The sequence below is a fragment of the Phascolarctos cinereus genome, unplaced genomic scaffold, assembly GCF_003287225.1.
Source record: "Phascolarctos cinereus isolate Bilbo 61053 unplaced genomic scaffold, phaCin_HiC Scaffold_726;HRSCAF=1367, whole genome shotgun sequence".
In the NCBI taxonomy this organism is placed as follows: Eukaryota; Metazoa; Chordata; class Mammalia; order Diprotodontia; family Phascolarctidae; genus Phascolarctos; species Phascolarctos cinereus.
Window position 1 is genome coordinate 425,949,788 of NW_027556098.1, and position 17,420 is coordinate 425,967,207.

The following is a 17,420-nucleotide window of genomic DNA, read 5'->3' on the forward strand; positions in this document are numbered from 1 at the left end:
TGTGGCCTGCTCCAGGTTCCCTGTGGCCTGCACGCCCAAACTGCGGTCTGTTGCCCACACTGTGCTGCGCTCCCAGCCCGGTGCAATAAATCTTTCTGATTAATCATGCAGGTTGTCTTGGGCTGGAAATTTGTTTCACTGTCTTTTTGTGGGTTCTGCTCTGTTTCAGAATTTGTTTAGAGCCATTTTTTATGAGTATTTGGAGGGGTTTGGAGGAGAGCTCAAGAAAGTCACTGCTTTCACTCCACCATCTTGGCTCCACCTCCCCAGCCCAACACCTTTTTGCATTTTCAAAAGGGTCCCTGCCTGCAAATTCTGAACAATGAGTTTTTATAGGATCACAGATTTATCACTGGAAGAAAGCGTAAAGTGTCCAACTCCCCAATTTCACACATGGGGAAACTGAGGCTCATAAGTTCCTTGACTTCTCCAGGATCCCACTGCTAAAAAGTATCTAAAAAAGAATTCCAGGTCAGGTTTTCCTGCCTCCAATTCTAGCACTTGCTTCACCACCACATCTAGAAGCCTCTTGTAATCAGAGCTCTGATCAACCTGCTTTCAGCTCACTCACCTGGACAGCAGCTCCTTAGGCCTTGATGCTCCAGGAGCCATGGTGCTTCCTTTTCCTCAAAATAAGAAATCAAATCTTCTCTGGGAACCGGCAGCCCTGGGCATGGGGAATCAGGGATGAGGGAAGAGAAAAACAAGTAATTTAGATTCCTTTAGGGAAAACAGTGTGCATACAAAGCTACTGAATTTTGAGAATCACTCTATCACATTCACACATATGTGGCTCATTCTCCCATCAGTGCCTGTAATGCAAGTAACCCAAAATAGGATCTGCCCAATCAGCCTTGAGGAACCAGCTTTGGCCCTGTCCCCTACACTGCTCCTCACTCCCTCAAACCTATAAACACCTTGTTACTGTTTATTCAGGGAGTCTTTGCCCCCTCTGGGAAGATTCTCCTGCTGGGGAACTCAATGAACCTTAATTAGTCCAAATTCTGATTCTTGACCAGTCTGTTATTCCTAGCATTGACAGGGGCTTACAAGGCAGAAGCACAGGATGGTTCCCAGGACTCCTTAACTATGGTGTCCACGCCATCAAATTTTGGGAGGTTTGGGAAGAGGTGGGGGAGAAGATCATGGAGTCAATTAGGAATTAGAAAATTTGGTCCTGGTGCACCTTCTTCATAGAAGGATGGACTCACTGCATACTTATGATTAGCTGGAAATTAGAAGCTGCTGGTAGTGCTGTGGAACAAGCCTGGGCCTGGAGTCAGAGATGCCAGGGTTGAAATACGGCCTCAAGCACTTACTAGCTGTGTGACACTGGAAAAGTCACTTAACCTCTGTTTGCTTCAGTTTACTCAAATGTGAACTGGGGATAATAATATCACCTAAAGACATAATATTGTAAAGAAAGCACTTAGCACAACAGCTGGTGAAGAGCAGGTGAACAGAAAGGCTTATTTCCTTCCTCTCTTTCCCACCATCTCTGCTGGAATGGGGGCAATGGAAAGGAAGATTAAGGACAAACCTGACATTGCAGGCACACGTAGGAGATGTGAGCTATAAATGGAGTCTTCTTAAGAAGAATGTTCCATACAGTAGGGCCATTCCAAAGAGGAAGGGGTCAGAAGGAAAAGCAGCCAGGGCAGTTTCCAGAGACTTGGCAGACAAAATTCATGTCCAGGGAGAGGCTGGACTAAATAATGTGGGATTACTTCCACATCTGAGATGCTTCAACAGTGATCTGATCTTTGACCTCAAGCTACCTAGAATTGGCAAGAGACAGCTTCAGGAGCAACCAGGAAACCTCCAGGTTCTCTTCACACAGTGTACTGACCTTTTATAGGAAAACTAGGTAGCAGGGGACCCTGTTTCTTGGACACAGGAGACCAGCACTTTTCCCTTTTAGTAACTTTAAACACTCCAAACCCAGCCCACTCAGGAATGAAGACATTCCCTTGGATTGCAGACTCAGAGTAGCCAGGGGAAGCGTCCTTACCCAGGGACAACAGGTTCTGCACATTCTCCAGCATGACCTCCTTGTACAACTCCTTCTGATGATGGTCTAAGAGGCCCCACTCCTCCTGGGTGAAGTCCACAGCCACATCCTTGAATGTCACCAGCTCCTAAACCATGAAACGTCACAAGATTTAGAGCTGAAAGAGACTTCAGGATTCCTGTAGTCTAACCCTCATCACATGAAAGGAGGAAACTGAAGTACAGGCAGGGGTGTCACCCAAAGGTGGTACCCTTGAGGAGTGTCAGTTGGAAGAAAGTTGAGGAAAGTCTTAGTATGGAATGTGTCTCCCCGTGGATCCTGCGATAAAGTGTATGTTTTATCTGTGAGGTAGAAGGTCCTGTGGAAGAGATAGACAGAAGATGATCTGAAATTTCTGCCTTCTCAGAACTGATAGAAGCAATATATTTAAAAAAAAATTTGTGAAGAGTTTTTGAGAAGCTATGAAGTACTGCGTATTCTGTGATGGTTGGGAGGATTTATGTGTGATTATTGATAAGAGAAGAAAGAAAAAGAGAGGATTTAGTTTATTTCCTGAGAACCAAAAAGAAAAAGTCTTAGCTAGATAAACCAGGAAACTGAATGCCTTCCATCTGTGACTAAAGTGTGCCACAATGAAATGACATCAATACTCAACATATATTCACCAAATGGTATACCATCTAAGTGTTGAAAAGAGAACTTAAATGAATTACAGCAGGAAATAGTCAATAAAACTGTACTAGTAGGGAACCTGACTCTTCCCCTCTCAGAACCAGATGAATGAAAAAAAAAAAACCGAGAAAGAAGTTAAGGAGGTAAATAAAATTTTAAAAAGTTAGATTGCTAGACTTTGGAGAAAACTGAATGAGAACAGAAAGGAATATACATTTTTTCCTCAGTAGTACATGGCATTCACACAAAAATTGCCCATGGATTAGAGCATAAAAACATCACAATTAAATGTAGAGAAGTAGAAATATAAAATGCATCCTATTCAGACCATAACACAATATAAAGTATATTCAATAAAGGGCAGTAAAAAGAGAGATAAAATTAATTGGAAACTGACTCATCTAATCCTAAAGAATAAATGCATCCAAGAACAAATTATAGAAACAATTAATAATTTAATTGAAGAGAATGACAACAAGGAGACAACCTAACAACATTAAAGGGATGCAGCCAATGCAGTAGTTGGGAGGAAATTTATATATCCAAACAACACACACACACACACACACACACACACACACACACACACACACACACACACACAAACACAGACACTTAATTTTAGCCTGAGGCAAAGACTGGGGGCAGGGATAGGTGGGGAAGAAGGAGGAAAAAAAGAACAATGTCAAAACTGCACAGCAGAGAACAAAAGAAAACTTACAAGGAAGCAAAATAAAAGACAGACAACTCTGAACACAAAGAGTAGTATTTACCCTACAGGTTTTATTGAAATGGAAATTTATTGCTGTATATTTTGAATCCTCTCTCATATTCTGTGCACATAGCAATGCTTTTCTTTCTTTCCTTATTTTACATTTCTTTAAAATTTTTTAAAAAATTACAAATAAAAAATGCTCCAAATCACTAACTAGTAAGAGAAATGTAAACCAAAACAACAGTAGTTAAAAAGAAAACTCCCAGGCCTTTGAATGGTTCCCCAAACTCAGCCCTTTCCCTATATCCTCTCTAACAAGGGAAGTACTACTGTATCAAGGGTCTCCTTCAGCTTGTTTACTCAGAGTTGAGAATGATTTTCTGACTCCATCACACAGAATTGTCTGGCTTTATGAGAATAGAAAAGCAGCCTGATTCTGTTTGTTCTTGGGACCAACCTTCAGTTAAGGGGGAAACTGATTCTGTTTGTTTCTTTGGAACAAACCTTTGGTAAATGGTTGACAGGTAGTACTACTGTTTTCAATTTCCTGCATATTTTTACAAAGAAACAATCCATAGGTAGAGAGGATGGCCAGTCTTGTAGACAATCCTCTTTGTCTCTGGAAATGAAATGGCCTTCTTGGCTGATATGGGTCAAATCTGAGGAAAAAGTGCACTTACCTGGGCTGGGGGTCTGCAGCTGCCAGGGGACATTCCCTCTGGTTCAGGCTCCCTGCTGGTCAGGCCTAGATCCTCTACACACTGAGGTGGGGAGGGAGAAGGATCCCAGGGCAGGAGGCTGGCCTGCAGGGATTTACAGGGTTGAGGCACTGTCTTCAGGGTCAGAGTGCAACCTACAGGAAGGGTAAGGTTTTGAAATGAGATGATCCCACCCTCTCCTATTCCTTCTCTTCCATCCCCTTCCCCTCTTCCATTCTCCTACACAGACCCAGGAGGAAGAGGCTTGGGATCCCAGATGGGATGAGACCAGGGACAGCCTCAATGGCTCCTGAATCAGAGCTCTCCCTCCACTGGGTGCTTTGCCCTCCCTGACTCCCCCTCCCCAAATAACACACACACACACACACACACACACACACACACACACACACACACACACACACACACTATCTAGACAACAGACTGAATGGTTCACCTAGGAGGGAGGGAAGGTTGGTGATGGGGACAGCTCAGGGATTGAGCCACCAGGAATGACCAGAGGAACCCTGAGGCTGGGAGAGAAATCCAGTCTGAGATTCAGCCCCCTGGCAGCAGATCCTGAGGTCTCTGATGGAAGAGGGGGCAGGGAAGCAGAAGGCCTGGGGAAAGAGAGCACAGGTAGGGGCTGGGAGGGAGACATTCTAAACCAGCTCCTGGTAGAGAAGTCAGGGAGACTGGAGAGACAGAAGGGCTCCAGGTGGACACTGAGCCTCAGAATGCAAGATGGCTGTGTCCTGAGGTCTAACTAGGAGCTGCGGAGTATTCCTGGGACCCCTCTGCTAAAAGTGAGGCTTGGAATCTCCCAGGGGAGAGCTGACACAGGGAGCCAGTGCCTGGGATCTGACAGGGAAGCAGCCCAGGAGCTGGGGGTCCAAACAAGGGGTCCAGGAGGCCCCCCCCATTCAAATATGGGTCCCGATGTGGAAAAATTAATGCTGTAATTCATTATTGGTTGATCTCTGAGCTGATCCAACCATTCCGGAGATAGATTTCGAATTATGATTAAAGAGTTATTAAACTGCCAGTATCCTTTGACCCAGCACTACCACTACTAGGTCTCTTTCCTAAGATGATTTGGGAAAATGGAAAAGAACCTACATCTCCTAAATACTTATAGCAGTTCTCCTTGCAGTAGCAAAGAACTGGAAATTGTGGGGATCCCCGTCAACTGGGGAATGGCTGAACAAATTGTGGTATATGATTGTGACAGAGTAATACTGTGGTATAAGAAATGATGAGCTCAATGATTTTAGAAAACCCTGGAAAGACTTGTACAAAATAATGTAATGAAAGCAAGAGAACCTTGTATACAACACCAGCAATAGTGTCTTAAGAATAACTTTAAGAGAATAACTTATTTTGATTATTCTAAAAATCCAAATTAACTATAAAGGATATATGAAGAAAGGCACTATCTGCATATGCACCAGAGAAATACAATCTTATATAGAATAATTTTACATATAAATACATATATACTTATATACCTTATATACGTGTCTCTGTGTGTGTGTGTGTGTGTGTATGTGTGTCTCTAATAGTATTCATTTCCAAAGCTAGGGGTTGAGGGAAGAAAAAGAAAGAAATAAAAAGAAATTTACAAGATAATTTTGTTGCATATTGGAAAGGAATAGCAACTTGTGCTATTCGCAGTAGACTTGCAGTTTCAATTACAATCATCTTTTTTATTGTACGTTATGGAAAAGCTTGTTTTACTCCATAAATTAAAAATCAAATTATTGAAAAATAATAAAATAAATAATATTGATAACAATTTACTCTTTTAGCAAAATTCAAAGGAGCTTGTAAATTCTCCTTAACGTTAAAAGGACAATTCTTTGTTTAGACTTTCAGCCAGATGAAGCAGGCAAAACTTAGGACTAAAAGAATTAAAAAGAAGTTTCTGTCAAAGTAGCAACACATTGAGGCTCTTATCACTGCAGATCAGCAAGGGATTCAAGATGAAATCAGCTTTTACTGATAATTTTTGTAATGAGATAAAAATCAATTTGGATAAACCTTCTTCAGCAAAAGGGGCCTTGCATTTTAGCATCTAACAAATCACCAGTACATGAGGGCTAACAGGTACAAACAGGCGGGGGTCACTTGTGACATGGCAACTGAAAAAGACAAGCAAGTTCAAGGGACCCCTTAACACTCTTCATTATTTATTGTGACTAATAGCAGGTAGTATATTTCATAGATTTATTTTTCTGCATTTCCTGTGACGTTTCTATGCCTTAAGACATAGTCAATTTCTGTGAAGGTGCCATGCACAGCTGAGTAACACTTATACTCCATTCTATTCTCATTCAAATTTCTCCAGGAGTCTTATCACCTAACTTTTCTAAAATTTTATTCTTTACCTTAATTCTTTATTTTCTTTTATGGTTAAATTTATCAATAACTAAGAGATCTAAACTGAAGACCCCTAAACTTGATAAAACAATTTAGTGTATGTATATGTATACACACACACACACACACACACACACATACGTATATATTTATATATGTTTATATTATACATTGTGAACCTGGAAGTTGTTTAAAGAGACAACAAGCTAGATGATAAGTAAACTCATTGTTTATTCCCTTAAGTTAGTGACATGGACATGGAGCCAGAAGTTTAACTCTGACTGAATCAAGCAATTCGAAATAGACAACTTATACTCTTAGAGCAATCCCAACTGAGAAAGTCTGAGTCTATATATATATATATGTATATATATATATAGTATATATACACAGCCACTACATTTGTAACATGTAGTATGACAAAGGAAATTTCTTAATTGAACAGGTTGTAAATATAAGAGAAGAAACAAAGTGTCCATTGGAATTACAGTCCCAGGATATCCGTTTTTCCCTACATATGTGCATAGGATACCAAGACAAGAAAAGTCCCACTCTTCCAGAGAGTGTCTGGTTCCAGTCATCCTGTCCTTAGTGATCACAGAAAGAGTGATGGTCAGCTCCAGTTGGTCCTGTAGTGGCTGACACAAGAAGGGGCATTCTTAGATCACTCAGAGAGCACAGTATGCTCTCATTATGACAGATTAAGCCCAGAGATTAAGCCCAGAGTGGGCCAAAACATCTCTCCTGATTGGCCAATCCAGGTTTTAGGCCTTTCTCAGTTGTTGGAGTGAAAAATGATTTGTGGAGGGGTCTATAATACATATATATACATATACACACATACATACATATGCATACAAATATCTCTAAGTGCACTATGGTGCCACCTAGCCACCCCTAAGTGTTTGGGTGGTCTATAACAGTCAATGGTCAATAAGCATTTATCAGGTACCTACCATGAGCCAGATATTGTGCTAAGGCCTGGGGATTCAAAGACAAATATGGAAGGACAGTCCTTGCCCTCAAGGAGCTTACTATCTGATGTAAAAAGCCAGCTCAGAAAAGGAAGCTAAAAAGGCAGAGAAGATGCCGTACATTGGGCATCCTCAGGAAGGGGGGAGAAGTCAGGTAGACAAGCCCCAAATCAGCAGAGCTAAGAGAGAAATGAGGAGATGTGGGAGTCAGTGTCCATGGCCCCACCCCAATGGATGAGGGAGGACTGAGAAGGGAAGAGGTTTGGAAAAGCTTCTGTTAGGACTGAGTTAGTGAATCAATTACAATCCATAAAAGGATGGCCAAACAGTGAGAGCCCATACTATTAATAAATGTGATAAAGTGCAGAATTGTGACTCAGGACTGTGGGAGATGAGCAGAATAACCAGGTAACCGCACCATAAGCTTGTAAACCAAAGCCAGGTTTATTCAATTTGATAGGACAGTGGCTCTCCCCCTCAAGGAGAGTTTACACCACTCAGGGAGGAAAGCAGTGTTTTAAAGGGGCCACAGAGGAATAGGACAGGAATGGGGTGAAAGTGAGTTGAACAAGGTCCCTGTTGCTGGGTCTCCAGGTTTATCTGGTGAAACAATCCACTAACCCAATTTCTGCATAACAGATTAGGGGAGACTCCTGGGACCCTCTGATAGTGCTTAGGCTTGGAATGTCCCAGGGGTGACCGGGAACAGGGAGCCAGTGCCTGGGATGTGACAGTGAAGCAGCCCAGCAGCTGGGGGTCCAGATAAGGGGTCCAGGCAGGAGCTGGGGGTTCTGCATCCAAAGCGGGGTCCTCAGTGCAGGTAGAACTCCGGATCATTACGGGGGGGTCGGAAGGGAGAACAACTCAACCTCTAAAGGGGGGGCGGGGACAGGGACCCAGAAAACCTGGAGCTTGCAGCGAGCTGGAAGCTACAGAGTTTCCTATGCCACTCTGTGGGCTGGCCTACTTACCTTACCGACTTTCCGGACTCTTCTAGCCACCACAGTCTTCAGACGTTCCCGGGATGCGTCTGGCCCTGTCCTCTTACATCCTTTTGACTGGAACAGAGTTTCGTTCTTTAGACCAGCTAAAAAACACGGTCAACAGTTCACCTGACACAGCAGATTTAGTTGTACAGGTATTTATTGCCTTATTGTTACATTTCTCGGGTTGGCCTTCTTCCCCGCTCGGATCCCCGAGCTGCACTGTCAAGACTGAGTGGCTTACCGAAAAAGGGGAAGAAAAGAACCTCCTGCTTCCTGCTCCACACCCTAATAAACCCTTCTTCAAGGTCCTCCTACTGCGTAGGCGTGTCCACGGAGGAGCCAATTCCCGTTAACGATGCAGGCTCAATACTCCAAGCTAAGTGCCTACCTGGCGATAGAACATTGTCCACCAACGCCCACCGTCCACGTGGCAAGGCTGAGCAGAGTCCACATCCGGGCCTCTCTAACTCTCGTGACACTCTCTACCCCCAGGACCCAACAACTCCCCTTCCTCATTTAAACAGGGGCTGTATGGTGGGCATCAGGGTAGGGAGCAGGGCGTAAGGCAAGCAAGTCAGCCTTGGTATGCATAATTGCAGTTTTCACAAGCATGATAAAACATCGTATCAAAGAAGGCAAAATTAACAGTACAACGCAGTTACATAACGAAGGACTTATAATAGTAATTAGCCAATGCCAACTAGTAAGATTACGTAGCCAAGTGGCAAGATTCATAACTGAATTTGATTGACTGGTATAATTGGCAGCAATGCCTTGCAATTCCTTTAGGAGCACAGCAAGCTGTTCGATTTCAGAGGAAGCATTATTTGCAAGAAGAGCACCTTGAAGAGCGGCACAAATAGATGGCCAGGTACCTGGGAAGGAAGAGTTTGTGCCGTTCACAGGTAAAGGTGTAACGCAGAGGGGATAATATTTATAATGACAAGGAACTTGGGATAATAATTCATGTAAAGCCAATTCACCTCCTAACAACTCTACTATAGGCACTAACACATTAATTTCATTTTGGAGCTTTTGGTTAATTATGTTCTGTGTATGCCACAACTGTGTTTCTTGTATGAGAAACTTTTGAAGGGTAGATGCAAGGAACCCTTGCTGTTGATATAAATCTTGAATTTGAAACTCTTCCCAAATACTGAATACGATATTAATGATATCAAAACCTAAGTCTTCCACGCCCCGTTTTCTGTGGGGTTTTTCATCAGCCAATTTGGCCCATAACTCATCTATTGGTTCTTTCACCCAAGGGACACTAGCTTTTACGGGAACCAAGGTATATTTGGGACATGTTAGAATGAAAATATACATGTTACGATAGGCAGACGTAAGGACATTTGTTAAAGTCAAATTCGAGCATGTCACCCTATAGGGAATTAAGCCTGCCCGTTGTTGTTGAGGCGCAAAAACAGTATCATCGGGTGTACAGAGTCCGAAGGCATAATTAGGGGGAGTATATACTTGACCTTCGAATATATAGCAGAATCTGTCCATACTATCTGAAGTGTCATGACAGGTAGAATTCAAATTCCTAAACACCAACTGCCACATAGAAAAAGGGAAGTCTTTATAAAACGGATCAGTATCTTTACATGGACAAATTTGTAGACCTACTTCAATTAGCTCAAACGGTATGGCCAAATGCCATAAAGATGGATGAAAGGTGTGAAAGGGCTGAGCTATTGGTGTAGGTGCGGGAATTTGCCGGAAATGTTGAGTACTATACACCTGTTCCCAATACCGAAATGTCACAGTCAAATTGTACAAGTCATTTCCACAAGAAGGGACTCCCAAGGAACAAGGTTCAATGGGAGCCCAAGTATTACCGTTACCAGCCTGACATTGTACACATGTAGCAGATACATTACTAGTCATATTACATGGTTCATGCGGAAAGGCTAACAAAGAAATGTTAAGTCTTGAGGTATGATTAGCCAAGTGTACTGCTGGATGGAACCAAGATGTCAGTAGATGTTTCTGCAACGATACACAAGTGTCATCGCCTGTGTTAGCGTCATAAGGGCCTGCTAACACACATACCGGAGGAGAGGCGGTATGGAAGGTAAAATTAAAAAGATGTTGAATGGATATCTGAATGGATTGTTCAGATTTCGGCCTGCCAACCAGCGTAGATGCATTCCCACGTATATGAATCTGAGGGGTCTGTTCAGCCCAACCTATGCCTTTTAAGGCAGGAGGATGTGGAATCAACCCCCAAAACCATTGTCCATTAATGTCCTCCTGAAGGCGGCGCGGATCTGTAATCCGAGTCCAATTGCTCGTGGAATGAGGAGATGTTACCAGAGAAGGTAGGGTAGTCAGGAAACACAAAAGGTACAGTACATTAGTTGATGGTTTCCTTGAACCACGACATCCTCTAGAGAGGCCTTACGAGGAGTCTGGCAAGTGATCATGGTCTGGTCTCTCCTTCTGCGGTGCCGCTGTCTCCTCCAATTAGGTCTGGGGCACTTTGTCTTCCCCGTCTCCATCTGGTAATTCTCAGAGCCATGGTAGGGGAACCCACGTCCCGTTGGTGTCGGCATCTCGGGAAGTATCTAGAATGACATGAGCATACCCTGGACCCCACATGGTTATCCGACCTGGCCCCTTCCACTGGCCGTCATGAGTTTTCCACATCGCTTGAGTGCAATGCGTAGTGTGGGGTCTTTTAGGAGGTGTAACATGTTCAAAGGCTTGCCAGAAACACATGGGAAGTGTGAGATTGTCCTGATTATATTGTAAATAATTATGGGTGAATGTGGCTTTATCTAATTGTGCATGGGTTAATTTCCCTGAAACTCCCCTTCCTTGTTTAAAAAGGAGAGTCTTGAGGGTGCGGTTAGCCCGTTCAACGATAGCCTGACCGGTAGGGTTATAGGGAATACCAGTGATGTGATGGATGTGAAACTCGGAAAAGAACTGGGCAAAGGCCGAGGAGGTGTATGGCGGGCCATTATCAGTCTTCAAATAATAAGGCGTACTGGCTAATGTAAAACATCGAAAGAGATGAGAAAAGACTGAGTGGACTCCGAACATTGCAGAGAAGCAATAAGAAAACCCGAAAAAGTATCCACAGTAACGTGAATTAATTGAGACCTAAAATGAGTAACCTCCATTTGCCACAATTGATTAGGGTAGAGGCCACGAGGGTTAACGGTCATACGCGGTGGAGGAGGACGGAAAGGAGCACAAGTAGTGCAATGGAGGACAATACGACGAGCTTGCTCTTTAGAGAGACCATAGAGGCGACGAAGAGAACGAGCAGAGAGATGCAAGGAAGCATGGCCCTGAATTGCTGAGTCCATAGGAGAAAGAGATAAAGGATAAAGCAGGCGATTGGCTGTATCATTGCCTTGAAAGATAGGACCGAGACCATTAGTATGGGATCTCACATGTAAAACATAGACGGGAGAGGAACGCGCCAGAAGAACTTGTTGCGCCTGAAAGAGTAAAGTAGAAATAGTGGAAGCATGAGCATGAATAATGGCAGAAGGTAATTGCGGCAGAGCTAGACAAACGTATTTGCTATTGGAAATAAGGTTAAAGGAGCTTGGAACTTTAATTATTCAAGGCTTGAAGGGCTCCAAAGAGCTCATTCTTCTGAGCAGAGCCAAAAGGTGTCGTTAACACCCAGGACCGTGGAGTAAAGCCTGAGATATAAATTGAAGCTTTATGATGCTTAGTAGCATCAGTAAAGATGTTGGGACCTCGTACAGGGACCGGTGATATGGGTGTAGGTGGTGGTAGCAACGGGAAAGAAGGCAACACTTGCAAACAGGGAGGAAGATTGGGTGTAACAAACCGACAGGTCATCACCAAATAGGCCCATAGAATATTGTCAGAGGCCAGCACGTGGAGTTCAGAGGCTGGTAATAAGGCATGAAAAATTGGTGGCTCCCCACTTAATGAGACAGCACACTGTACTATGGAGTAAAGAAACTGACCTAAATACTCCGTTCGGGAGGTCAAAATCTTTGACGGGGCTGAGGGGTACAACCACTCTATTGCTCTGGCTGATTGAAAAAGACAAGCATAGAGGGGTTTGTCCAAAAAGAGAGCGACTGACAAAGGTTCGTCAGAGCTTATACAAACAGTATGTGATTGAAAACATCTCTGAATTTCTTGTATAGCCTCTTTCACCTCGGTGGTCCAGTGGCATGGCGAATTAAGGTCAGAGGGCCCTTTTAATATGTCATACAACAGTTGCATCAAAGAAAGTGGAATAGGAATAATATTACGTAGCCATTGCAGACTACCCACCAACTTTTGAAACTGATTCAGTGTTTTGATAGAATCGGTTGCTATTTTAGGGGAATGTTTCGTTACCCTGCAACCTTCTAGATGATGGCCAAGATATTGAAAGGGTTCCTGTGTTTGTATTTTGTTAGGAGCCACAACTAAGCCATATAATTCCAATTGTGCAAGGGTGCGTCGCAACACCTCACTCATGTCACAACCCGGGGGCTGTGCAGGAAGTATATCATCCATATAATGTAGGATGTACAACTCTGTATATTTTTCTCTTAAAGGTCATAGTGCCTTATCTACGAACCATTGACAAAGAATAAGACTATTTGCCATCCCTTGCGGGAGGACCTTCCATTGATACCTTTTATAAGGTCCTTGATAGTTTATGGTAGGAACAGAGAAAGCAAATTTCTCTCGGTCACTAGGGTGTAAAGGAATTGAAAAGAAACAATCTTAGATGTCTATGACTATTATCTGATAATCCCTCAGTATCATGCTAGGTGAGGGGAGTCCAGGCTGGAGAGTGCCCATTGGGTACATAATCTCATTTATTTTATGGAGATCAATAAGGAAGCAGTAAGCGCCTGATTTTTTGCGTATGACAAACACTGGTGAATTATACGGACTGAAAGAGGGTTCTAAGTGATTTTCTTCTAATTGTTATTTAACAAGAGCCTGTAAGGCGTTCATTTTTTCTATAGTGAGGGGCCACTGTTCCACCCATACAGGCGTTTCAGTTTTCCATTTCAACCTAGGAATTTCTATTGATATTGAACAAGTCATTACAACAGGGCCCCGGTTTAGTTTAAATCTGTCATAATAGTTGCACCTATAGAACTCAATAAATCCCGACCCCAAAGGGGCGTCTCCAAGCCCACAATCATAATAGGCTTAAACCATCCTTCTTGACCGTCCATGTGAAATTTTAAATTACGAGTTGCTTTCATATCAGTTTGAGAGCCTCCAACACCTATGACCTGTAAACAGTATTGTTGTAAAGGCCATTCAGCCCAATCTTGTTGGCCAATAACCGAAATATCTGCTCCCGTGTCTGTCATCCCTGTTAAAATGTGTCCCTCAATGTTAATCTCCAACATAGGATGATCAAATCGTATAGGTTGACAAAACTGTATCTGAGGGGAATCTTGTCCATTTTCCATCCACGGTAGAGGAATTGCTTTAGCAACTGGTTCATTACCTCCAATAGTAATTGGAAAAAGATTGGGATTGGTAAGATAAATAGTTGTATCTCCAGCTTCCAGTAAGATGGTATGTACTATATGTAGGGGCTATATGTAGAAAGCCCTATAACCAATCTAGGGAAAGGTCATGCTAAAATTTTTACTGGTAGTGTACCCCAAGGTTTTACACTTAAGAGCTGTCCATCTGGGATTTGTGAAGGGTATGCTAATACTTCATTCGATTCAGGTGATAACGGTATTTGGCCTGGAAGTCCGTGGGGGGTTCCTGGGAAGGTGTTTCCCTTTTCGGGAATGTAAGCTTGTGATGCTCCTGGGGAGTGGAGTCGAATCTGTGTTGGAGTTCCTTTTGATATTGAGAGAGGAAATCTGTTGCTTCCAGTTGTGGTCCCATGGGGCCATCTGTTCCTACTGTTATAGGATAGGCAGTTTTCGGGACCCTCAAGGGGCCCCTTCGCCCGTTTCCCTGATCTCCTCTTATCTTTTGTTGACGGCACTCCTTTGCCACATGCCCCTGTTTCCCACAAGAGAAACATGCTCCCCCAGGTCTCAACCTTGGTGCCTTTTTGCAATCTTTTTGCATATGACCGGTCCGCCCACAGTGGAAGCACCTGTTCTTTGCTTGAATACCTTGTGCGATTCCTCTACTAATAGCAGCAGCCACTGCTTCCATCTTAGAATTTTCTGGGTCTACATGGGACACCCTGTCTATATCCTCCAAATCAGCATCTGAAGGGAGATTTTGTACTACAGTTTTGTATGGCTTGGCAAAGCCCTCTTTTATAAGTTGTAAGGTAATGAGCTTGGATGCCTAATCTACACCAAGAGACCTTTCAACCTGTTGTTTCACATGGCTTATGAAGTCCAATGGAGTTTCTTTAGCAAATTTTTTAAGATTGCATAAATTGGTATATTGTTGACCCGTTTTTTCCACCTTCATACAAGCTTTAATGGCACATGCAGTAAGAGCCAAATAAACTAACACATCTAAATCTGTTTGAGCCTGAGTGGTGCTCCAAGGACCAGAAACAATCATCATTTGATAAGCTTCTTCTGGATTAGTAATGTCATGGTCTGCAATAAATTTATCAACCTCTCTTTTATAAAAACATCGCCACTGGAGAAACTGTTCAGGGGTAAGACAACTTTCCATAACAGACAGCCAGTCATGGGAAATCCAAGGATTAAGTGCTGTGGATGTCTTCAGCAATTGTATACAATATGGAGAACAACCATATTTGACCGCTGCTTCCTTTAAGTCTTTGAGTATTTTAAAAGGTACAGGCGTATGTGTACAGCCTCCAGTAGGAGTTGCCATAACAGGAAAGGCTTGCAGCATATCTGCCCATTCTCCTACATTTTCCACATTTTTGGCTGCCTCTAGTATACTTTGTTGTACTAAAGATGAATTAGGGGTGAGCTCCTTTTTACCTATGTCCTTTAACTTATGAAACTTTCCCGTTCCTGACTCCTTATCTAAACAGCAACTTTTGAGCATCTGTATAAGGGACTGTAATTCCTCCTCCTGTGAGATGGGCGGTGGAGGCGGAGGGAAGTCAAAATTTTTTTGTTGTGCCACAATACTGGGCGCACAGCCAACAGTATGACTAACTTCGTCTTTTAATTGTTGCTGCGCCACAGCTTCGACTTCCTGTTGTTCAAGCTCGTAACTTCGGGCAAGTACCTGATTCTGTTTGAGTAAAGGTTTTACCTCTGAATTTGGACAAAGTGGGGTATATAGGTTTATATGGGCGTGGCTGAGGAGTTTCCTCATCCGAGGTTTCTCCGAGACTGTTCCCCATTTGTACCATCTCTCCATATTTTCTTGGCTGTCTAAGGGGCTTTCCCCAAACAGCCTTTAAAATGCCCAATATGAGAAAATCTGTATCAGTCAATAATCCAGGATTGCTTTCCTCATAAGCAGTCATCTGCTCTCCCACAACAGTGAAACATGATGGGTCAACTCCTGCATGTTCTATCCAAGGGGAGGTAATCCAAATATGTTCTATAAATTTCCGGCAGTCTCTAATACGAATCTGCAGTTCTGCTCCTTTTGCTGCCTTATATACCTGACAAGCTAAAACTGCTTTGTTCTCAGGTTTGATCACAGGGATGGCCACTCCCTGTCCCATCTTTCACCACGGACTCTAACCGTAGTCTTCCCACCGTGTCTAACCGAGGTGAGGCTGCTGACCCTTCTCCTGACTCCAGGAGGGTAGGCCTTCGGGCCCCCGTTCCGGCGCCACTTGCAGAGTTCCCTATGCCACTCTGTGGGCTGGCCTACTTACCTTACCGACTTTCCGGACTCTTCTAGCCACCACAGTCTTCAGACGTTCCCGGGATGCGTCTGGCCCTGTCCTCTTACATCCTTTTGACTGGAACAGAGTTTCATTCTTTAGACCAGCTAAAGAACACGGTCAACAGTTCACCCGACACAGCAGATTTAGTTGTACAGGTATTTATTGCCTAATTGTTACATTTCTCGGGTTGGCCTTCTTCCCCGCTCGGATCCCCGAGCTGCACTGTCAAGACTGAGTGGCTTACCGAAAAAGGGGAAGAAAAGAACCTCCTGCTTCCTGCTCCACACCCTAATAAACCCTTCTTCAAGGTCCTCCTACTGCGTAGGCGTGTCCACGGAGGAGCCAATTCCCGTTAACGATGCAGGCTCAATACTCCAAGCTAAGTGCCTACCTGGCAATAGAATATTGTCCACCAACGCCCACCGTCCACGTGGCAAGGCTGAGCAGAGTCCACATCCGGGCCTCTCTAACTCTCGTGACACTCTCTACCCCCAGGACCCAACAGGAAGCAGGACTCCTGGGTCCCTCGGGCAAAGTGAGCCCCGACGGCGAATGTGCAGTGGGGGAAGAGCCCGGCAGTCTGGCGGTGTTGGGGGGCGGGCAGCGAGGGCCGCTCAGCACCAGGGTGGAGGAAGAAGAGGAGGGGGAGCAGGGGGGGAGGAGGGGGAGCCCGGAAGACAGGGTAGCCGGCACGAGGCACGGCTGCTGGGGCCGACCTACCTGGGACCTGCAAGTACAGAAAGCGGGCTGAGCTTTGCTCCAGGCGAGGCAGGAAGAGGGAGCCCCGCCCAGCCAGTCTCCCCCCCCCCACACCCCGGCTCCTCTGCCTTCCCACGTTCCCTCGGACCCAGCAGGTCACACTCACAACAGAGACCCCAGCACCCTTGCTCTCGGTTCCACCAGCTCAACTAACAACTGCCATCTCCAGGACGATCCGGGCCCCGGGTGAAACTGCGCATGCGCACAGCTGGCCCATCCCGGAAGAGGTTTCAGCCAGCTTCTCCAAGGCCTGGAACAAGGTCGAGGGGCGGGACCTCTCCGAGAGTTCCCAGGTGAGGCCGCTTCCGATTATGACCACCACCCTTCTGGGAAATGTAGTCCGGACTGCGGCTCTGGCTGGTTTTCCGGGCCCATGGGTGGGGCCAGGCATACGTGGGGCCGCCGCTGACTCCAATTGGCTGCGACCAGGGTGGAGCCGGGAAATCACCACTTCCTGTGAT

The 17,420-nt window shown here is 44.4% G+C and overlaps 1 protein-coding gene across 1 annotated transcript in view; it reads right to left on the bottom strand.

Annotated features, from left to right (window-relative positions):
* Nucleotides 1-17,208, bottom strand: part of LOC110197791 (uncharacterized) — a 30,266-nt gene extending 13,058 nt beyond the window's left edge. The window contains 6 exon segments of the mRNA XM_078146445.1: nt 572-667; nt 2,012-2,138; nt 4,079-4,251; nt 4,554-4,716; nt 8,421-8,536; nt 16,189-17,208. Of these exon segments, the coding sequence (XP_078002571.1) occupies nt 572-667; nt 2,012-2,138; nt 4,079-4,111 (256 nt within the window). The 5' untranslated portion in view covers nt 4,112-4,251; nt 4,554-4,716; nt 8,421-8,536; nt 16,189-17,208.
* Between the last annotated feature and the right edge of the window lie 212 nt (nt 17,209-17,420).